Below are 23,689 nucleotides of genomic sequence, written 5' to 3'. Positions count from 1 at the left end.
CAGATGCATATAGAACAAAAAATCAGGTGCCTATAAAATATAATCCCTGCCTCCTCTTGAAAGTTTCTTCCAGAATTCCTCTATTTCCCATTCATCTTCCCATGGCTGAAGCAAAAAATGTAATATCCCCATTCTGTTTTTTTATTTTTGTTTCTGAAACTTCTCATTTGTCTACAAAACCAGTTGCAAAACATAAAATATAACAATACTGCAATATGCCATGACCCAGGCACTTATGTGCAATGTCTGTCTGCTTAGCAGAAGTGAGAAATGAAGTGTAAAGGTAACTTTAAAATATGACTTTCACTGTAAATTAGACCACTAGTAGTTGAAATGCCTTTGGTAGAACAAAAGGCATTCATGTCTGTTGTCATCAATGCATAATAAATATGCCAATGGAAGTTGCATATACTTCATTCTGTGTGCAACTATTCTGTTTTAAAGACAGTCAAATGATGAAAGGACTAAAAATTTTAGGCATTTTATGTACGATGGTGGTTGCACTTAGACTACTTAACCCGGCATAATGAGGAGCTTGTTTTGGCATTTCACTGAAAAATGTAACCCTCTTTGGGAGATCGTCTTCAGCATTTTTTTGTACTAAGACTACTTATCAGAGTAAGCTTGTAAGTTTATGACAATAGCACAAAAGGCAGTTGAGTGAAAAAAGAAATAGAAAATACGTAGATATTACAGAAAAGACCTCCATCAAACTGGAATGGCTTTATGTTTGTTTGGTTTTTTGTCCCTTGGAAAATTCACTTGACATTTTTCTGTATTCATTTTTACTCCTTTTTCTAAGCTTATTTGTTCTTAACCCTGGAGAGAGCCCATTCAAAATCGATTTAAGTCTGTTCAGAATGATCACCAAGATTTCCTTGGGAGTTACTAAATTTATCTGGTCCTTAGCAATCACAAGTAAGTTTTCTGCTAGAGATTGAGTTAGTCTTGTAAATTTTAAGTTTTCCCAACTGCTGCTTCTCCTTTGCAGTGAACCACAACAGAGTGGTTCTGAGTGGCAGAAAAGAGATCCTTGGTGAGATTGGCACCATAAAAATTACTTTTCTTCTTTCTCTTGAGCCTCTTCTAAGGTCCCAAAGCCTTGAACTCCCCAGTGAGAGATGTCTGACATATTAGTCAGTCCCATGGATCCAGAACTTTGGTCAACAAGCACAGTTGACTTCACAGAGGATGAAGAGGTACATAAATATGAAATGGCCAGCACTTCAGTGCCTCAGTTCTCTCACAGAGGAAGGAAAATCTGCAGAAGCATCACTGAAAGGAATTCTGACCTCTCATCTCTCACTTTTTTTTTTGATGCTCAACCAATATGGCATATCCCACTGCCAATCAGCACTTGTGCCCATTATTGGACCTATATTATTTGCATATCCAGCTGAATCCTGGTCTCTACTGGTAATTTTTTTGTTGTATCTTCTCTAAACTGTACACATCAATGTCAATCATCTAGAAATGTCAAGGAAGCTAACAACTTAATCAGTACCTTTTTGTATGGGACAACTGCAAGGCATTTTCTGTGTCAGTTAGCTCCTTCCACCACACTAGGGTAGGAGTCTCCATGCTGCATCCAGGTGTAACGTGGAGTTGGTGGTCAGAGACAGAGACGACGCACACTCAATGGTCCTTGAGACAAACAGCCTTGAGTTTATTCCCTCAGCTCCTTTTATAGGAGCTCCGATTTCCTTCACTTACACATGCAATTGGTTGAGGTCTTAGCACCATCCAGCTCTCTGGTCAGTGATACATCTGCATTTAGGGCTCAATGATATTGGCTGAGGGTCCCTGTGTAGATTTGAATCCAACCTATCCTTGCCCACCCAGGGACTGCAATGCTAGATCCAGGTTTTCCAAATATGGACCTGTAAAACCAGCAATAGCCATCAAATTCTAAGAGGCTTCTCATAACCTTCTTTTCCTCCTCTGTGTCTTTGGGAATCAACTTTATTAACTACTTTTATGCATTGTATGAATGCTTGAAATTCCCAATAGTTTTGTGAAATTACTTGTTTTACTATGTCAACTACATGAATTTCTGTGATCTGTAAATCCATGTAGGTAATTTTTTAAACACATATTGCTTAAAGAATTACAGGGCTCTTGGACTCACCAGCGAACAAACCGGAAAGCATGGGAAAGTCTCATTCTGAAAACAAAGGCTCTGTCTCTCTCTCTTTAGTGGCTATGACTCAGGGGATGAGAAAACCTAGGGTGAGAGAAGGAGAGGGAGATACCTTTTTTGGTTGATTTTCTGGACTTTCTGCTCTTCCAAATTACCACAGTGGTACCGTGACATGGTGATACTGAGCACTTGTCTCTATGAGAGCATTCTGTAAGGTGACTTCTGTTATACTTCTTTCTGCTTTCTGTTACTGAAGAAAAAAAAATTTAAAAAACAAAGAAACAAAACAAAAACAAACCCACAAAAACCAAAACAAATTAAAAGCCCCACAAAACAAACAAACACACAAACAACAACAACAAAAAAAAACAACCCTCCAAAACACAGAAATAAACTTGTTTCAATATGGAATATATAATTCTTAAGATATTTTTCTGTCTTAAAGGAAGAGGAATTTCTCACACCCTGTTCCTGTTTTCCTGTCTTTGCTAGTAGCCTCTTTGAAGTCACACTGGTATCCTTTGATGTGTCCTGCTCCAGGTCTTGACAACTTAAAAACTTAGTCAAATCCAGGGGTATATACCTTGCATGTATCAGTTCTTGTTTGAGGATAGATTTTCATTTTTCTCTCCCCTGTCATTTTACTTCACTGTGTGATATTCAGGCTTCTGATGACAATTTACAAGATTGCTGAAAGATGTCCTCTACTGTGCAAGATGAAGTTTGGTGTACAACTTATATAAGTCAGAAAAGTTTACTGTATATTTTCTTCTATTTTAGTTTTGTTTGGGTTTCAATCCTCCCCTCTCCCTCAGTCATTTCTCTTCAGGGACAGGGGTTTTTATTTTCCTTTTGCTTTTTCCTCATCTCACCTTGATGTAATGTCTTAAAGTTATGGAAATTGAATTCAAAGACTAATGGATTCCTGTGTACTTTCACTTTCCCAGCAACAGGTTGAGAACATAGACTCCAGAACTCTTTTGTTTTCACCTCCAAAAGACACAAAACAGAAATATTCATTCTTATGTCGTCAAGTTATACAGTAATGCCCTGTATCTGCATCACATCCATGTAAATAGCTGCTACATGTTTGCAGGTTATTTTGACATTTCTGTGACACTAAAGTATTTTTGTTTTCAACAGTGTCACAGACCTGATGCACATCTTACAGTAAGGTGTTCAGATGCTTGTTTGGAGAAACAGTCACACAGACATTCCTTCCTCCCAGAAAAAGGAGTTAAGTGTGAAGAAACTTGGGATACATCCTTGGGGCTGGCAGAAGAGTATGGTAGAAGGATTAAATAAAGAATAATAAAGAAATGTTTTTGATAAATAGTCTGACAGTCAACATAGTAGAAAGATAATTAGGAGTGTGTTCTTATGTCTCACTGAAGGGTCTCTGAGGTTGAATCCTCTTTATTATTTCTGTGGTAAGAGATAAGTGCTTCAATAGTCCACATAACATTGTCAATGTGTATCTTAAGTTTCGTTATAAAAAGATGTGAAAAATGGCTAATTATTATAGATAAACCTTGAAACATTATTATTTTTGGGTTTTTTTTGAAACACCAGTAGGTGCTGATTTTCTTTAAAGTCAACATTAAAAATGGAAATGCTATGGATAATGTACTTCCTATATTGTCCAAACTGTTTCTCCTTTTCCATAAATTTGAGGTTTTATATTCTTCTTTTTTTAAAAAATGTGGATAAACCCTTCAACTTTGTTAGATCATGTGATCCACTTATATTCCTTTTATTCTGTGTTGTGAAAAAATACGTGCATTGCAAAAAGCATATCCAGCAAATATATTTTAAACAAAAATATATAGTTGTTGATTGTCATTAAGGCTGTAGGAAATATGCAAATGTACACACTTCTTTGAAGGACTAGAACATTAACAACTTTAATAAAATACTAGTTAGACTTTGATTTTATTTCTTGGCTCCCTTTATTTAAAAGAAACTATCAGTAATGTACCTGATTTTTCTTATTGTCTCAAAGCTCCAAAATAAGATTAGTATATAATAACCTTCCTTATATCATTGATGCCAGCTTAATTATGCAATTTCTTTGAAGGTATATTAAAAATTGTTTTCATATCTGCCAGAATAAACTTCAATAGTTCCTTAGATCCCTAGGCATCAATCTGTTCTGTCCTCTCAGTGGTCATCTGTTCATGTAAGAAGGTATGTGTGAGTGAGCTTCATCACGAAACTGTATTATTCTGCCATGTAGCAATACACATTGCAAGTCAGAGTGCATTTATTTATAATCACCTTTTCAAAATAGTTCTTTCTGTCTTCTACACTGCATTCCCATTGCAGAGCCCTGTCTCCATATCGTTCTTGCACAGTACATTGCAACCACTAATCTGATATAAGAAGATGCATTCAAAAAAGAAGTATTGCACAATACAAAGTTTCCTTTGTTCAGAAAGATTGGACAGTTCTTTATGATTGACAAATGACATGAGTAAGTAGTCTTTTTATAAATTCTAATTTATTTAATAAAAATACAAAAATATAAATATACATATATAAAAATATCAGGATGAATCATCACACAGACATTTTTAACTCAATAAATATGGCAGTAATATTAATCTTTTTAAAGTATATTTTTGAGATTAAGTTACAATGCAGATGCACACTATCCAACATAGTAGGAAAGGTAAAGCAAAGCAATTCAAAAATATGGAGTTTCCATGTAATTATCAAAGGCGCAAAAAGCCTTTTATTGTCTTTTCATTCCCTATAAAACCCTTTCATCAGAGGTTTCTAGGCATAGAAGGTTGGTTGTAGTGTTTTTTAAAATCTCAATCATTCATATTCATTCACGTTGACTTATTGATTAAGCAAACCCTTACTAAGACAACATCTATTTTTTGTAAATATTTTATTCCCAAGTAAGAGAGTAGGCCACTTTATTTATCTAGGAACACAGACATGAATTCCACTAACACTGACCAGGTCACAGATTACTTTCTCAGTCTCGATCACTGTCCTCTCCACCATACATATCTGCTAGTTTTTTAAACCGAGGTCCCCAGTCACTGAGGTAATCATAGTCTTGGTTGCCTTCTGTGGTAAGTGATTCCAGGGAGCTGAGTGAATTTGCTATGGAATCATTTCCTTCATAGGCATATGTTGCTAATGAATCATAAGGAGGGGCAGCTGGGTCTGAATCATTTTCCTTTAGCCTTCTATGAATAAAATCTTGAACATCGATGTTTTCCCAAAGAGGTGCAGTCCGCCTTATCTGAAATATTGTTTCTGGGATAACATCTCTTCTCATCTTACTTTCCTCCCTTGCTTCTGGATTTCTCAGTGTGCCAATGTCAAAAGCCTGGGTGTCTTCTTCCCCACCTCCTTCATCATTGTAGGTCACAATATTGTCCCGAACATCATCTTTTGAGATGATCAAGGGTTCTTTCTTCCTCTGTCTCTTGAGAGCCGTAAACAAGACAACTAATACTAAAAGGAAACAAAAAGTGAATGAAGAAACAGATGGTTAGAAAGTAAATAAATGAGGCAAAATTTTACCTCATCTTTTGACCTGGAAAGGTTTTAAGGCTGGAATGGGACTTTTAGTAGCAGTGTAGTGATAAAATCTATCTCCAAGTTAATAAGGGTAAGTATTAATGATCTGATGGCAATCAAAAACTTATTCTTTTTTTAAACCTATGGGAGAAATGATAAAAATATTTTATCTTTTAAATAAATTTGCAACTAAGCTGAAGTTGAAAAGTAAACAAAACCATACAATATTATCCTACTAAAGTTTGATTTTGATTTTAATTTTCTAAGTAGCACCTTTCTGGCAGTTACTAAGGGTCTGTTCATCAAATGTAGTTGAATCTCCTTGACAAAAGGTATTCACACGCTTGAAAGCTAGTGATTTAGGTATTCCCAAGTGTCTAATTCACTTTTGAATATGGGATCTACAGGTCCCTCTGAAAATAATAACCTGAAGGCCTTAAGCTATCAATATAATTGACAAAACTACTTTTGCTTCAATGACTGCAAGAATGAAATCCAGTCTTTGTTACTAAATGTTTCTTTTAAAAAAACATGATCCCCTTAGTTTATGAAGTGCTAATTGAATAACTCTTCTGAAGAGATAAGGATTGATACAAAAATGAAGCTCTCTAAGGGGAGATAAAAAATGAAGTTAGGATTTTTTAAATACATTCTGGTGTCTAAATGCTATTGATTTCAGTAGCAATTCAATGCTTAAGTGCATGTAAAAATCTGACTCTCTCTCCTGTAGCTGGAGTAAATAAGAGGGGCCAGAAAGACCATCTGTCAATGAGACATAACAATGATTGCTGAACCATAAATTACAACAGTGCTGAATTGTTTAGTTGAGTCCTAGGAGCTAAGTTTTTACTCTGACTCACCTGAGTATTGGTGAATAAAAGCTAAGATTTGACAGGCTGCAGGTAGGGAGAGGGGAATAGAGATCTTCCACATGCCATGATATTATGTTGTGAATATAAAATTAATAAAAACATGTTCCGTTCTGCATTGTTTGGGTTTTCTTCCTTGTACCTGTACAGAGGCCCTTCTTTTCATAATACTAGATTAGAAACCACACACTTTAGTAAGTTTAAGAACTCCATGTAGGAAAAAAAGGCCGATTACTGAGAGGTTATTATGAAGTGTCTTTCATAGCCTGGTACTTAATATGTCTCATCTATGTTGGGCATGTTCACACCAGTTTACTATTATAACACACTACCTTGTTGAAAAATTAAGATGCTGAGTATCACACTAGCTGTACAGTAAAAATTCTGTTTAGATACTCCACAGCCACATGTTTCTTTGACATTTACATTGGCAGTGCTGAGCAGAGCAGGGCCCCTAACCCTGGGGCTGAGACACGAAGTGGTCAAACTTGTTATGCACAGCAATGGTCCCTGATCCTCTTCTGAGTCTCATATTCTATTGCTGGGCCCTAAGGCACATTCAACTTTGATAAGTTCAAAGTTTAGTGCAGATTTGTTCAATCTGTATTCAAGCATTGCAGCCAATCAGAGCAATGTTTTCATTCTGAGCAAGTAAGGGCATGTATTTCATGCTCCTTTTTTTCCTGCTCTTGTCAGGGCATGCAGGATGGCTTTAAAGATGCAGAGCTTGTTGACATGATGATAAGAACTATGCAAGGTGAAGAGCTAGGTCTGGCAGAGTTTGAACCATAATTTTCTCCTGAGAATGGTGCCTTTCAAGTTCTGCCTCTTGGCAGACTATCAGCAGATTCCCTGACTATGCCTGGACAACATCCTGGGGAATCCAAGGGGGCTGATGCTAAAATCAGGCCAGCAGCAATTCCTGAATCTAAGATGTTTATCAGTTTGCTAGAGCTCAAGTATTTTCCCTCCCTTAAGCACAGTGCAGATACATTTTATAGATATTGCCCTTCTTCTAATACCTATAGCAAATATTAGGAGGATCACAGAATTATCTTGAATCTAGGGTAAAAACTGAAAAAAAAAAAATATATCCCCTTATAATTATGTAAACTAACACCTGTAGCTTCCCACTGACCCCTTGGCAAGCAATATTTGCTAGAACAGGTGGAAAAGGAAAAAGCTTTTCTGCAGAGTTTTACTGGAAAGTAGAGGTGATACTTTTCTTGTAAAACATGCAAGTTGAAATTTTTATGTTCTTAACACCAGATAATAAGCTAACATTTATTCTACTTCCTTCACATGTAACCACATCTTTCTAATGCTTCTACCTTCCAAACACTTGTCTGACTTCTGTTCTTATACTTATTTAATCAGCAGTTCTCACTATCACTTGCAAGAAATTGAAAATTTCTATCCTATGCTTTTGAGCTAAATATTTTCTGTAAAGGAAAAATCCAAATCTTTCATCATTAAATAGCGAATATAATTCATAACATTGTTGCAAAACTTAGCATAGCTTCAGAAATATGATTTTAAAGTTCTGGATCTAAATGAAGATCTGATTGTGGTATGAACATTACTCAAATGAGCACGGTAACTAAAACTGATCCTATATTTTCAATGGTATTTAATCCGAATAGCACAGTCTCACTCTTCTCATGCAATCTTCTAAAGAGTAATGATGATATTTTTCTAGAGGGTCATGTGAATAAGGGTTTTAAGAGTATCAAGACTCTCAAAGTGACTAGATCTTTGTCTGGTCAAGTAAACATCTCATCACAGGTACCTACTTAGCAGGATAATGATGCAGAGGAGAATGGCCACCAGCGCTCCTGTGCTGAGGCCGGCAGGGAGCAGCAAGGCCTCGGCGCTGCAGGACTGCATGTTCCCCCGGCTGTCACAGGCGCACACCCGGATGGTCAGCGTGCCCGTGCTGCTCTGGATCGGGTAGTCGTTGTCAAATATAATGATGGGCAGAAGATAGGTACTTGTCTTACTACGGCTGTATCCATTTCTTCTGGTCATAATTCCCGCTGTGTTATCTAGAATAGAAACGCAGAATCAATAAGTGTTTCTGAATTAAGTTTTATGTGATATTGGGGAGGGAGATGTTAGGGTCAGCAGTTACCTTTGTTGTCTACAACAGAGAAGTTTGGATGAACAGCAAATTCTGGCACCAACTCAAAGAAAAATTTGTGTCCTCGAGGAGGCTGATCTTTGTCGATTGCACTCACAGTCTGTATAAGCTATAAAGAAAAGAGTATTTCATGCTATTTTAGAAATCTTGTGTTTCAATTCTCTGCTTTTCATGTCCCATAAAAATCCAATGACTCTCTATCTGAAGACAAAAACTGATGTCCTAAGCCAAATGTTTCCCAAATAAATACAGTAGAGGTTACAGTAAAAAATTATTTTATGGTTTAAACACATAAAAAAGGATGAAAAAGAGTCCAGTCCTCACTGCAAAACAGCCATGTGCTTTGATTTGTACTCAGTATCTTGCAGTGATACAGAAACATTTGCCCTTCTGAATAAGCCATAAACCTCCTGTGGCTTCATGTAGCAATGACAGAGAGTGCTGTGTAAACCAGTTGTTAAGTGGGTCTAATTCTCAATCCACCTCATCTGCTCCTGGCGATAAATTGGAGTACTGCACTGGCAGGATTCTCAATTCTCCTGGGGTAATAAAAAGAGAAGCTTTACTCCCTCCTAAATTGAAACCTCTGGCTGAGGAGCTTAATAGCTGCCCTAACAAGGCCACTCAAGCCCAGCTGGGAAGGAGTGATAATAGTGCCTGAATAGGGTCAGAGCAGAGTGGGCTGAAAAAAGAGAGGCTCCAGCAGTACCTCTGGATTGCATAAGCTTTCCTGTTGCATCAAAATGTGCAAATGTCCGTGTTTATGTAGATACACATAAATGCTAATAATTTGACTATTTTTTGATCTATCTTCCGCTGGACTGACAGAGAGGCTAAAGGAAACAGCTGCAGAACTGATGAAGGAAAACTTACATGGGAACAACTGTGGTTTATGAATTGACTTGCAGCATTTAACACCATGCCACACTGCGTGAGTCACAGTAACTCCAGAAAGCTCTGTGAGTGGCTGTTCTGTCATTTGCCCTTCCTGGTGGAAGTCACAATAGAGAGTAACCCATAGTCCACCTTGGCTTGCAAGGACAGGTTTGCATTCAATCAAAGATGAAAAAACTGCTAGCATGAGAATAAGACTGAGTCTCAACTGAGAATGCTATAACTCACTACAGGTTCATTTCTATGCCACTTCAAGGCAGAATGAGTTCAGCAGCTAGACATTTTTCTTTCAAAGCCAAGAGAGAGCCAATGACTGTCTTGAGTTCTCAAGTGTTTCCAGTGTTCAGGGTGTCTTGAAATCCCACAGATATCAAAGCCACTTGTTATCAAATACTTTGTTTTTCTTTTATTTCCACAGAAGGTGCAGCTTGACTTCTTCCAGAAATACAGTAATTGAAAAGTAGCACTAATATGATCTGTAAACTTTGTGCCAATCAAATAAGGAATTCCTTTTTCATATATACTGTCTCAGAACATCGACCTTAATGGGACTTGAGAATACAGTTAAATTTTTGAAGGTATGTTGTATCTCACAGAATGAATCATTATATTAAAGTGGTGTTTTTGCTGTTATCATTCAGATACTTTCTACTGCTAGTGCTGTACTGCACCACGAATATTTGACCCATTTTTTTCTAGTTGACTTTGGATAATTTGATTGCAGTTAATAATATTGAATTATAATTTTAAAAACCCTACAGCAAAAAAACCCAAAACACAATACAGAAACAGTTGAGGGATCTGTGTTTAGCTCATTCACTTTCCAACAGCTCTTTCTAAAAAAAGCACAAAATATTTTTTATAATTTCTTTTTATTTTTGAGGTATATTGAGGAACTTGAATGGTAATTTGTAAATGTCAGCCTTGCACAAAAGGATGTGACTATGCTCAAAGCAGGATAATGCAGTTTTTCTAACTGTCATTAGAGTAGTAACTACATATACTACATATACTACTTTCACTTTTAAAGCATTTAATGTTCACTGATCTTTTGATTTTTTTTAATAATTTTTAGCTGTTTCACAAGATTAATCAAATCCTTGTTTATGGTGAAGTCTCCTGTTTAGAGTGTTTCTACACTGCAGTTTATGTCAATAACTTTCCAATGTTCAATTGCTTTTGTCTTTCCTGTAATCTGCCTCTGGAAGTGTTAGTACAGAAAGCAAGACCAGGATTTGGTTTAATTTTAGTCTTCCACAGTTTAAAAATACTGCTAAAAAACCACCCAAAATATTTTGATTGGGCTATGACATCAAATTTAAATGAGAAAATTTTCCTTTCACATTAGCACAAGTTTGAAAATACAGAAGAAATCAAAAAGTACCAGGGAGAAGAGAGAATTCGAGTAAGTAACAACATTTGTGTGGTTTACAATTACTTGATGAAAAACTCAAGGAGAAAATGTCCTGCTGCAGTAACTATCAGAAACTGTAATTGAGTATCTTGGGTCTTTTTTGAGATGTAATCACTCGGTGTTTGTAAGATTTGAATCCCTTCATGTGCAAATCACATGGAGAAATATGATTGTAGCAGGCACAGAGGAACCCAATTGCAAAAAATAATTATTGTTGAGGTAAGGCTGATGGAAAAAACCCAACCTCATTACCTGATCTAACTGTTGGCAGCATGAATTGGGAACCAGCTGTTTGCCTAGCAGAAAAAAATGGGAGATTAAAAGAACAATGAGAAACCATGATTGCAGGTGAATTGTTCCAAATGATGAACAGTTGAAAGGAAATTAGAAATCTTATCTAATTAAGGATTTTTCTTTTTCACTTTTACAGCTGTAAATAAAAGACAATGATGTCAATGATAATCACCACAGAAATGAAAGTGGTCTGACTATTTTTAAGTATCTCATTTATATGAAGAGAAGTTAGTATTCTTTTGTGTACATTCTGTGATTTCATTTCAGAAATATATTCACCCATTTTGATGCACTTATGGACATTGAGGTATGATCACTCTTCATCAGGACTTGAGAGCAAGGTCTCTGATGCTCTAAGATTTATGACAGAAGAGTTATTTCAAGAAAATTACTTTTACTCAAATATATTTCAAGCAGATCAAGCTTAGAGAAAATAAAACCATTCTCATTATTTTCTTTCTTTCATAGCTTCCCATGTGAATGAGCATATTTTAGAAAATACAGCAGTATTGTCACTATTTTAGAGCTGCCTATGCATGTGCATGAGCACTTCTGTGTATTTAAAAAAAACAGTGTCATACTCTTGAGTGGATCTTAATGAGTCAATTCAAGTTTTTAAGGTCACTTTTCTTTGAGGATAATGAAAATTAAAACATAGGCATTGACATGAAGTTTTCTCTTTTACATTCAAGACAAGATGTTTGTAGCAGTTTGACAATGTGAAATGAGTAGCAAGAAGAATTATTCCCAATGAAAACTTTTCTTAATGATCTTGGGACCAGTGCTCATTTAGCCATGCTGTTTAGCAGTGCTCTGACAGTGACTGGTGTCCTGGGAAAGGTGTTCTTTAATATCTTTATCAATGACATAGGCGGTGAGATCAAGTGCATCCTCAGCAAGTCTGCAGATGACATGAGGCTGAGTGGTGTGGTTGACACAACAGAAGGAAGGGATCCTGTCCAGAGACACCTGGGAAATCTTGAGAAATAAATCTATGAGAATCTCACAAAGTTCAACAAGTCCAAGTACAAGGTGCTGCATGTGGGCCTAGGACAATCCAAGACAAGAGCACAGAATGGGAGAAGATGTCATTGACAGCAGCCTTGCAGAGAAGAACTTGAGGGTCCTGGTGGATGAAAAGCAGGACATGAGCCAACAATGACCCCAGAAGGCCAGCTGTATCCTGGGCTGCATCAAAAGAGGCGCGGCCAGCGGGTCATGGGAAGTGATTCTACTGCTCTACTCTTCCCTTGTGAGATCCCACCTGGAGTGCTGAATTCAGGTCTGGAGTCCTAACCATAATAGAGATATGAGCCAGTTGGGGTGAGTCCAAAGTAGGGGAACAAAGATGGTTAGGGGTATGGAGCATGTGTGCTATAAAGACAGGCTGAGAGAGTTGCGGTTATTCAGTATGGAGAAGAGAAGGCTCTAGAGAGACCTTATTGTCATCCTCCAGTACTTTAAGAGGGCTTATAAAAGAGTGGAAGATTTACTTCTTACACAGGCAGATTGGGATAGGACAAGGGAGAAAGATTTTTAACTAAAAGAGGAAAGATTTAGATTAGATGTTAGAAAGGAATTCTTCACTCAAAGGACAGTGAGACACTAAACCAAGTTGCCCAGAGACACTAAACCAAGTTTCCCAGAGACACTGTGAATGATCCATCTCTGGAAGTGTTCCAAGTGAGGATGGATGGAGCCCTGAGCAACCCAACCAGTCTAGTGGGTCACATTCCTGGCCATGGCCGAGGGAGTTGGAACAAGGTGGTCTTTAAGGTCCTTTTCAATTCAAATCATTGTATGATTCCATTGTTCTATTTGCTTCTTTCATGATGAAGACAGAGATTCTGCTAAAGGGTTTGGACCTATTTTCCACTGAAATATTTTTTTTTCAAACGTGGAAATACTTCAATTACAATCCTGTTTCATATTGTTTGGGTTTTTTGACCTGGATGCTGTGATTTTAGGATTTGCACCACAGTCAAAACTATGATTGTAGTTTATGTTCAGGCTATTTTACAGTTATTTGTACTTATGTCTGAAAAAGTGGTTGGGGGTGAGTGGACTGCCTAGAAACAGATTCCTTCTATGTATCTAAACATCTTTAAGTAAAGGCTTCTCTTCAAGTTGTTTTAAAGTCAGCAAGCAAGTAGAAGCTAGCTGAGGGAATTCTGAAGTAGGAAGGGTCTCTGTGCACTTCAGAGCATGCTGTTAGCATTCCTGAGGCTGCACTTGTATACACAGAGAGCTGCACAAGTAGAAGGTTTTGGTTGTAGGCTCAGCCGTGGGAATGGCTTTAAAAGAAATATAGGAACCATTAAAGCAAATGTTAAGCTTTATAGCACAGAGGTCAGCACCATCTGGATGCTTTTAAGACAGGCTTTTCAGTGTGTGCTGGCTTGCATGTCATGCAAATAAATGGCTGTTGCACCTTGGCTCCAGGGTGTACTCTTTAAAAATTACAGACACATGTTTCGAAAAGTTCCTTGGAGAAACATGAACAAGATGAGGTCCATGGGTGGGCACATGCGATATATTTTCAGGTTAAACATTTCTACTAATAAAACAAAACCTGAGACAAATAAAATGTTTGCAAAGAAGTTTGCTGCTACTTCTTTTCAAAATAGTAATGTATTGGTGGTTGTTATTTTATCTCTACACCTTTTTCTTTTTCAAAATTCTTTCTTTCAAAATTCACTATATATGGTGAAAAATAATGTCACTTTCACAGAAATTTAAAGATGGCCTGTGTTGTAGATCACCTTTCTGAAGTTTAAATACAACATGATTATCATATAAAAATTGTACTCCAGTCACAAAGACTACTAGAGAAAGATATTGTTAAAGTACAGATGGAACAACAACTTCTGAATTTTTGTTGTTTCTGTATGTAACAGAAGAGAGGAGCAGGCTTATAATCCACTTGAAGCATTTGGGCTTTCATTTTTTGTTATAATATGCTCTTAGTCAAACCTGGTTGCTGTACAACACAGAAATAAAAGTAATAAAAGACTTAAAAGTATCTCTAAGCACTTGAAAAAGAAATGTCTAGGAAATGTTAGTGTTTTTTTTGTCTAACATTTTTTTAAGTGGTATAGAAGAGAACAAAAATTCTGTATCTCAAAGCACTGGCTTTCTTGAAAGTTATTGAACTTTGGTGCTGCAAGTTTTTCTCTAGGAATCAGGAAAAACCTCACCACTTTGTCTGCAATAAACTACGGGGAAAAAAATCCTATGAGAGAAGCTATGTATGGCAATCATGAGAACAGTGTGTGCAAATGTTATGGGGAAACAATGGAAGAATAGATTTTTTTCTCCTATCCTTTCTTCCTCTTACCCTTTTTCCTGCCTGTATGATCTGGTAGGGTCAATCACTAGATAACCTTGAATGTATTACTAACAGCAAGCATAAATATGTGGCACAAAAGTTATGTAAAAGACATGATGGTATGGCCCATAGGAGTGTTTCAAAATCAATCCAGCTGTCAGTGGATGTCCATCTTGCCATTACGCGGCCTGAGTGATCACACAAGTAACAGAAACAATTCTAAGCTATACCCCTGTAAGGTGCTAGCTGCAGAAAACATCCTCCATCACACATGTGCAAGCTTGAATAGATGCCTGCCACTTCACAAAACTTCACATTCAGTAATGCAAAGCAGTTTGGTTTCCAGAGCTTGGCTCTGTTCCACAAATATGTTGGCAGTTTTAAGCAGGACTGAATGCTTATCAAAAATTGGATAACTCTCACTTCAATGCTTACTTAAAAAGACAGTTAGCATGGGTATCTCACTAAAATAAGCCAAAAGGTGTCTACCTAGTGAAGCAGCTACAATGTATATAAAGCCATGACTGATAATTAGCAATGCATGCTTGAGAAAAAGTGACCTCTGTCTGCTCTATTTTAAAAAGAGAGGGAGGGTATGGAGAGTAATGAAAAGAAAAATCAGCCAGGTCTCTGAAGGAGGAAACAAACTTTCTATGTTCTGATGTCTGAAAGCCTGTGAATGGCAGGAAAGAATATTGCATCAGAGGGGAAAAATAGTGACCCGGGTTGTTTTCTTGATGGATGTTGAAATTAGCTAAATTTTTGCCAACAATAAACTTTGCAATAAACTACAGAGCTAAACTTTTACCAACAAGTTGTTCAGTTAAATCAGTCTCCCACCCGAGTATATCTGCCTGGTTTCCATGGAGAGTACTCATCCTCTAATCCAGCTAAAATGACCCAATTAATTCCTGTGACAAGGGCATGAGAGACCTTGTACCAAAGCCTTCCCCACAACAGTCTCTGGGGCTTCAGGATTAGGGGTTTCTAAATTGCATGAGAGGAAGTCTGCTCCCTACTTTTCTTTAGCCTGTGTACCAGCCAATGAAATAAGATTCTCATGGTGACGAATGTGTTTCAGCCTAATGAACATAAATTTTTATTAACCTTTTTTGATAAGGTTTATCCCCAGTCGTACCATTGTTGCTTGGAGACAAAAGAGTAGGAGACGCTCTGTAGGATTTTCTTTCCTCTGACCCTCCTAAGGCTATCTGAAAACCATGAGTGAAGCATTTAATATCTGTTGATGCTGAGAATGAGTAGTGTTGCTTGGTGGCAGAGAGCAACATTTGATCATTCTGATGTACCTGAGACTTAGAAGGGAGTGTGACTAATAACTGGTTCTGGTTAAAAAACCAAAAAAAACCCAAAAAAAACCCCAAAAAAAACCCAAAAAACCCCCCCCCAAAAAAAAACCCAAAACCAAAAAACCCCTAAATGTATTTATCTTCTCAGTCTGATTCTTTTGTTATAGTACCAGATGCAGAAGCAGTGCTGTGATGTGTCAAGAAGCAATAATGGTTATAATCAAAAAGCTGGTCTAGATGATCTCTAAAATAGGTTGGAATAGTCCTAAATGAACACGTTTCTATTTTTCTTATACTATACAGGGACTGCTAGATATGAGCAATATAGCTTCTCTGGAACTTAGCACACTTGGCCAAAGCATTCAAGTTCATATTTCTATATTCATTGCTATTTTAAGCACCAAAATAAAAGTACTCTCATGTATTGAAGGTAGTCTCTCTTCTGAAATACTAAGTCAATTAGACATAAATGTCCAGATAGGAATTCAGGTGCCTCTCTTGAAGACCTCAGCTGTTAAGAAATAGAAAACCAAAATGGATCTCTCATTTTTCTGTAGCTACACTTAGTGCACACTCTATTTCTAGTATTTTTGTGGGATTTTCCAATGAGGGAAAATAATTGCTGAAATTACATTGGTAAATTAGATGTGTAGGAGGTCTGGAAAACAACATGCATACCTATCAAATGGGTCTCTGTCATATCTGTTGTTAGGTAAGCACAGAATTTACCAGAAAGGTAAGTGATATTTCATATTTCATTCATGGGTATTTCACCAAGTATGCTAGACTAGATGGAAATTGACAGCTAGTCTGCCTGGACTGAACTTCTTCAAATATAAGACAAAACCTGTGTGTGCTGGTTGGCAAAATTGCACAAGATTAATTTCAATTAGATCTTAATTTCTAAGCTTTTGAATCATTCTTTTTGTTATGTAAATAAAATACATGACTCACTTTTCTACCAGTCATCATACTGAGATTTTAAAATTTATTTACCTCAATTTTGTCTTGTGTAATGAGACATTGTTACACTAACAGAATTAAGGTTCTACGGCAGCTGTTTGAACTTAATGGCTAGAATTATCTGAATGCATTCAGCATGAAAAAAAGCAGCTTAAAAGTCATAAAGTAAAGCTCTATGGGTCTAATAGCCAAAGGCTTGGAGAATTTTTGTACCTTCTGAAAGGCTTGAACTGTATTCTTAAGTGGCAATTTATGTCACTGGTTAAGACAGGATGATGTGATTATAAACCTTAGTTGTTGTGAAAAGCACTCTTTTCTCATTTTTCTGGTATGATAATTTCTTCCACAATTTTAATTTAATTCATCTCTTCCTTTGAAGTGTATATTAATCTAATTATATAATTTACAAGAAAAATAGTAAAACATTCTTTAAAAAAAGAATGAAAAAATTGTCAAATACCTCTTCAAAGGGAAGTGATCTTTTAATCAAAGTATCCTCTTCCATCCTAACCCATTTTGCCTAAATTCTGATACTGTGTTTAATGAATGAAAAATAAATAGAATTTCATGCAGTTTCCCTACAATCTAATGTGCCATCTTTTTCCTCATATTTTAATTTCTTTTTCTCTCTGTTAACCAATTCATAAAACATCACTTGAATTGGATCTGAATTGAGCAAGAACACATGTTCTTGCTCTGCATAGGGTTCTGCAATACCCGAAAAGCTAAATTCATTTCAGGTACCATCTATACTACCTTCAGTGAAGCCTCTGTGACTTAAAAAACCCTGGGCAGAAAATCAGGTAAAACATGAGCATGGTTCCTGATGCCTATCCATATCACCCATCTTCATAAAGTCTTTGAATATTGCGTGGTCGCTGTGCTCTAAAGAAAAACAAAATATTATACATTCTGATCCTCTCAACATATTTTCCGTGAAGCCAGACAGTTTTGGCTGGATGATGACAGCCTAAAGCTAATGAGACATGAGGGTAGACCTAATCTGTTCTTAGGGCTTCATCCTGGCTTGTCTCTCCTAGAGAAGGAACCCACTCATGTTTGTGTAAGTGAAAATAATGATCTCAACATTTCTCTTCCGTCAAAAATTAATCAGTCTAGAGAAGAGGCTCATGCATGAGCCATTTTGGAGAGAGAATCTTAGAGTACCTGATCTGCTACTAAATCCACTTCTCTGGTAAATCCTGTAAAGAAAAAATCTTTCTTCACAGGATTTTAACTGAAGGACTGACTAGCATTAGCATAAATAGATGATGTCGTAAAGGCAGCAATATTAAGACACTTTTGTACTATGCTGGCTCTGAGTTCTCTTGGTTTATCTACTTACTTGAATCCAAATTATCACTTTGTTTTATCCTCAATTTTTTTTCTTGTCTCTTAGAATTTTACAGAATTCTGAGGTAGTTTAGAAAAGGATATACATGACCTTTGCCGAGACTCAACACAATGCCAGACTGAGTTTTAACCTACAATGGAAACAGTTACACTGCCCTTTATTTTTGAAAAAGCTTGGTTTACACACCTTAACTGAGACATAATAAAGATTTTCCTGCTTCATGTACTTGAAGGTGTTGCTACATTAACTAAGCCAATGATAAAAATCCAGAAATAAATGGAATTATTGTACAGCATAAAGCATTTTGTAACATTATGCAAAACTATTTCTGAAAAATATTTTCTGATATTAGAAATGAAACACCACCTTAAAGTATCATTTTTTTATTATATCCCATGCCATTGAACTAGGCTATTATCCTTCATCTTTTATGTCCTTTTTTGAATCAACTCGTATTTTTTGCAGAAGATAGGAAATTAAGAGGCTGGGTTAGTCTACTGCTGTTCAAACTAATATGTTGAATTCTTCATGATGGCACTGCAGGATAGTTTCCTTACAAGTCCTTTGGTAATATCAGGATTGGTTTACCTGTCCTGCTTTTGCATTTTCACAAACAAACGTTTCATAGTAGTTGGCAAACTCTGGTGCATGATCATTTATGTCTAAAATCCGTATGAAGACAGGTATTTGGCTACTTTGTTTAGGATTATCTGAAAAAAAGAAAAAATATTACAATACAAAGAGATGTATATGAAAACAATCCAATACTTTTTTTCCAAAAGATATTAGAAATGTTCAATTTTCTTGATTATACTAAAACAATTATATTTCATTTTCTGGCAACAAACATTACATATACATGAAAGTCCAATTTTTAATTGAAACAAGTTTTTCTATGATTTTATATATATATGTGTATATATAATATAAAATATGCTCAAATTGATTTAGATTAAAAACAGATCACTGAGTTGTTAGGGAGTTGTATTATTTATATCAGTTCAACAAATAATTAATTGCAAAAGTTGTTCCATGAGGCTGAGCTGTTAAGAACATTTGCCTTTTCAAATCAATAAAGCAGTAAAAGAGTGTCAGTGAACAACTCTACCACCACAACCACACACAAACACAAAACCATAAAAAAACCAAACCAAAGTTGTCCTTTCTCCCCTAACTATAAAAAACAAAATAATAAAATGATATATGCAGGATATGATCATCAATCAATCTTCACAAACCTCCAAACTCAAGGTATTGCCAGAGAGGATTCTCACACTATGCGTATTGAAAATGTAGAACATTTTTAACCAAACAATGAAAAGTGTTTAAGAGGAAAAGGTAAAAGATATAAATCTTTCTGAAAATGGGGATATGATTCATCTCTTCACATTACCCAACTCTCAGACTCGTAAGCACATTGACTCCAGGGGAATCTATAGGAGAAGAAAGGAAGGCAGAAAAGTTTTCCACTAAAATCATCTGTTTCCCCCTTTGATGACTGCTACCTCAGAAAAAAGGTATGCAAGACAATCTAGCCTGAAAGTATCTAACAGAATAGTAAAGAATCCAGGTGAAAAATTAAACCCAGGGTTTACTTCAGATATGGAGGGCAAAAAATTTCCCTAGTCTTGACTTCAAAAAAAGCCATTTTCTGAGATAAGTTAAATCAGTTGAGGTAAAGCATAATTTTTTCTCATTTACAAAGGTTATTCTGACAATGTGTTTGTATATCAGGGACATTTTTTCTCCTCTTCCCCCAAAGATTTTCCCAAAGACTTAGCTTGGGATAGAGCCAGTGCATCACACCTGCACCAAATTATTTGATGTGAATTCTCAAGGAACCAGTTAACTTATCCAATGTATATTGTATATGGTTTTATTGAGCCTGAGACTTCCTAAATATCTTTGTAAAAAATGGGCAAAACATAGCTTAAAATATAAATTAGGCTTTTATATGTGTGTCTTGTCTATCAACAATATCTGGATAAGGGCAAAACTAATGAAACAAGGTAAGTCATAGAAACTGTAGAATTTAATTATTTTCTCAGTTCAAATATTCTTCTGAGATAAATTTTATCTTCATCTTACTGATTTCAGTTGCTATGACAGTGATGTTGTGCCAGGGAGTTTCTTCTCGGTCAAGTGGCTTCGAGAGGAATAAGGATCCATTTCCTGAATAGATGTTGAATATTCTGTCAAGGTCAGTGTGTCGATCTACAGAATATCTGTCAAGATACAGTAAAACTGAGCATCACAATCTCCCATTGCAGTCTCCAGTTTAGCTCACAGCCACCTCTAAAAGTTTTACAATTTTAACTGTTCTTAATCAAGAATGTTTTCTTTGCAATTGACCTAAGTTTTCCCTTAACTACCTGCATGCTACAAATACTTAAAAACAATTTTAAAACTAGTGAGGAGGATGAAGAGCAAAATATTATGTGGGTGGTTTTTAGATTGATAATTGAAATTACATTTTAGCTCATAAAGTGAATTTTGGACTAATAACTAAAAGTGAACTTTTTTAGGTAAGATTTTTTGCAAATTAATTGTTTCTTAGAGAACCCTGTCACCAAAGGACACATATTGCAGACACAAGAACATATCAATTTAAAAAAATCTATTTTTGAGGTGTCACAAGGACCACAAACCCTAGAGAAAAATCTTTCAATTACTTGTACCTTAATATGAAACTTCTTAAAATCTTGTTTTGTGATACTTTCTTTTGCTTTGTTCTTATCCAGTGAGAAAAAACTTGGTTTACAGTTGTTTTCTAATCAGCCTAGTAGCTGGCAGTCATTATCAGGTCAGATTGAGATTTTATACATAATTTACTTAAAAATATTTTATTTTCCTCCTCCTCTTACACCTCCTACCTCAACACATACTGCTGTAGGACATAGAAGGCTTGTTCAGAAATGCAGAGATCAATTTTCATAATCACTTGCATGGTAAATAGACAAACTTAAGTGCCTTGTTTGTCACTGCAGATAATAATAGCAGATTGGTAACAATTACAACAATTTCACAGCACTGAACTCTTACTTTTAATTGTTATTACTTTCCTGCAATCATTTCTTATTCAATATACTGTGATAATTAAATAGTTAAGTTATGGAACATGGATGTTATGTACAGAAGTGTGACTGTTATCAAGCCTCAGGGAGCACAGAAATACAAAATTTTGAATGTTTTAGATAATATAAAAGAATAATTTTATGAACAGCTTGGTGAAACTACTAGAACATGCTGGCAATTAAATACTGGCATCTCCTTTCTTTTTACCTGGTTCCTGTAGACTGTTCTTAAAAACATTCTCTGTACCGCTCATTGTGCTAATTGTATTTGCCTTCACAAGCTCACATAGATATTTCTCTTGGACACTTTCCAACAGCCCCATGTGCTTTATTACCCAAGCAGCCAGCCTCTTTCTACCTTGCACTCTCATCATTCCCTGTTGACCCACATCTAAAGAATTTTATATTGTATAATGGCTTACTTTATTGCATTCTTTGCTATATCTGGGTCTTGGGCTACAACCTGCCCAATAATGCTTCCTTCCTTGGCATCTTCATCTACCTCTATTAAATACCAGGGTCTGCTGAACACTGGAGGTTCATCAATGTCTTCAACAGAAATTTTGACAAAAGCCGTGTCTTTGAATGGCCCCAGCTGAAGAAAACGAGGATCAGGATGAGTGTTGCTTGCTTCTACTTTTAGGGTATATAACACCTTGTTTTCAAAATCCAGATGCTGAGGAGCAAATAATAATAATAATAAAGAAAATTACATCACTTTAAGAAAAATGTGAGTAAGTTTTACAGTCTAAATCAAAAGGTGAAACATTTTTAGGAGCAAAAGCTCAAAATTTTACTCCATCTTGGAGAAGATGGAGTATATTAGATCTTATTCTAGATACTAAAATTAAGGATTATTATAGGATAGCAAGGCAGTTATGATCCCTCTGCCTATTAATTGTTCAGGTTCCTGAAAAAACAGGAGGCTTTGATTTATGTAAAAATATAGAAGCATGGAAGTTTTACTCAGTCCACAACAAGGAGTTGTGTAAAGTCTTATTTGTCTCATCACATTGGCAGTAAAAAGAGCAATTATCCCAGTTCTTAAATAATCTCTGTCCTATTTATCTTTTCTTTACTTTCTTTTACCCATTACCATCTACAGTTTGGCACTAGGAACAAACCAGACTTTTCCCTGCTCTCCATGTTCCTCAGTAAAAAGAAAATCCGTGAAGTTTGATTTTCAATCCATATGACATTTACATCATGCATATCCATATATGTATATGGAGGTAGACCTTCATAGATACATATACATAAACAAGTATATGTGTTTCCAAATATGTTTATAGATTGTTATTATATTCATAGGCAGTTATCAATTAATGTTACTGATATATTTAATAACATTAAAATCAAAAAAAGGGTTCAGAGTTTCAGAGGCTGAATTCTGAAAAGCAACCAATAATGTTGTCAGACATGGGATTTTGAATTAAATTTCTGTAAATGTCTTTGCTCTTTGGAGTTTCACTGACATCATATGTAACAACTGAAGTATCACCAAGACTGGACTTAAACTAAGACAGATTTTAGGTACTGGGGATAACTGGCTGTTGAACAGATTAGAGAGGGAGAGTTTAGTCTTGGACGTGCAAATTCATCAAGCTCCAGGTAAGCCTACCACTCTTGTAAGTCTTAGCACAGCAATCAGCTGATAAACCCCACTGTGAACTGAACCTCTCCAAGTTTTCACAGCCCTAATTTGAAAGTACTGTGTGTGAGAGTCTATATATTGAACAGACAGCAGCCCCTGAAATATTGCTTTATGTGAAGTGACATGCCAGTAAATTTCCCTTGAGACTTGAAAATAACAGATACCTGCTGAAGAAAGAGAAGAACAAAACTAATACAACAGCTCCTTGGCAGCCTGACCCCTTGTGAGATCTACCCTCCCTTCCCCTGGAAAAAGAAAAATAACCGTAACACTTGAAGAGCTAAGTACATACAAAAGAGAGGGAGAAAAAGTAAACCTTTTTGACGGTTATAATCCCTTCCTGTGTGTCCTTGTCAGTGATGATATCAAACATGTCTGATCCATCCCCATTGGAGATGCTGTACTCAATCTCTGCATTTTCTCCCACATCGGGGTCATTGGCTTTAATTCTGCCAAGAGGAGTCCCAGGTGGTGCAGATTCAGGAGAGCTGAACTGATAGGAGCCTAGAAGAGCAAAATAAAACATTTTTTGTTTTGAGAAATATTTTTTTTTCTGAATAAAAATTACCTTCAATTTCAACTAGATTTTTTAAAGTAACTTGAAGTTCCAAACACTGTAAGAAAAATGCCACTAGTCATCACATTAAACTTTAAAACAGGATTTGGAGTTGATTGACAAACTGTCAAAATATTCAAGTTATTCTTCAAAGCCATATAA

At 36.1% G+C, this 23,689-nt stretch overlaps 1 protein-coding gene across 3 annotated transcripts in view; it reads right to left on the bottom strand.

Annotated features, from left to right (window-relative positions):
* Positions 1–4,621: 4,621 nt before the first annotated feature.
* CDH9 (cadherin 9) overlaps positions 4,622–23,689 on the bottom strand; it is a 99,840-nt gene continuing 80,772 nt past the window's right edge. For 2 of the 3 annotated variants that reach the window (XM_071453670.1, XM_071453689.1), the window contains 7 exons: positions 23,288–23,475; positions 21,740–21,993; positions 20,332–20,468; positions 18,832–18,953; positions 8,681–8,798; positions 8,343–8,594; positions 4,622–5,614 (listed from right to left, as the gene is read on the bottom strand). In XM_071453670.1, the coding sequence (XP_071309771.1) occupies positions 5,127–5,614; positions 8,343–8,594; positions 8,681–8,798; positions 18,832–18,953; positions 20,332–20,468; positions 21,740–21,993; positions 23,288–23,475 (1,559 nt within the window). In that variant the 3' untranslated portion in view covers positions 4,622–5,126. The remainder of the gene's footprint in view (positions 5,615–8,342; positions 8,595–8,680; positions 8,799–18,831; positions 18,954–20,331; positions 20,469–21,739; positions 21,994–23,287; positions 23,476–23,689) is intronic. The other variant, XM_071453680.1, reaches the window with a different exon arrangement.

This window comes from Agelaius tricolor, unplaced genomic scaffold, assembly GCF_023055355.1.
Source record: "Agelaius tricolor isolate 1412-34295 unplaced genomic scaffold, bAgeTri1.0.p SCAF_2, whole genome shotgun sequence".
Classification (NCBI taxonomy): Eukaryota; Metazoa; Chordata; class Aves; order Passeriformes; family Icteridae; genus Agelaius; species Agelaius tricolor.
Note: the sequence above shows the minus strand (reverse complement) of the source record. Positions and strands in the feature narration are given on the sequence as shown.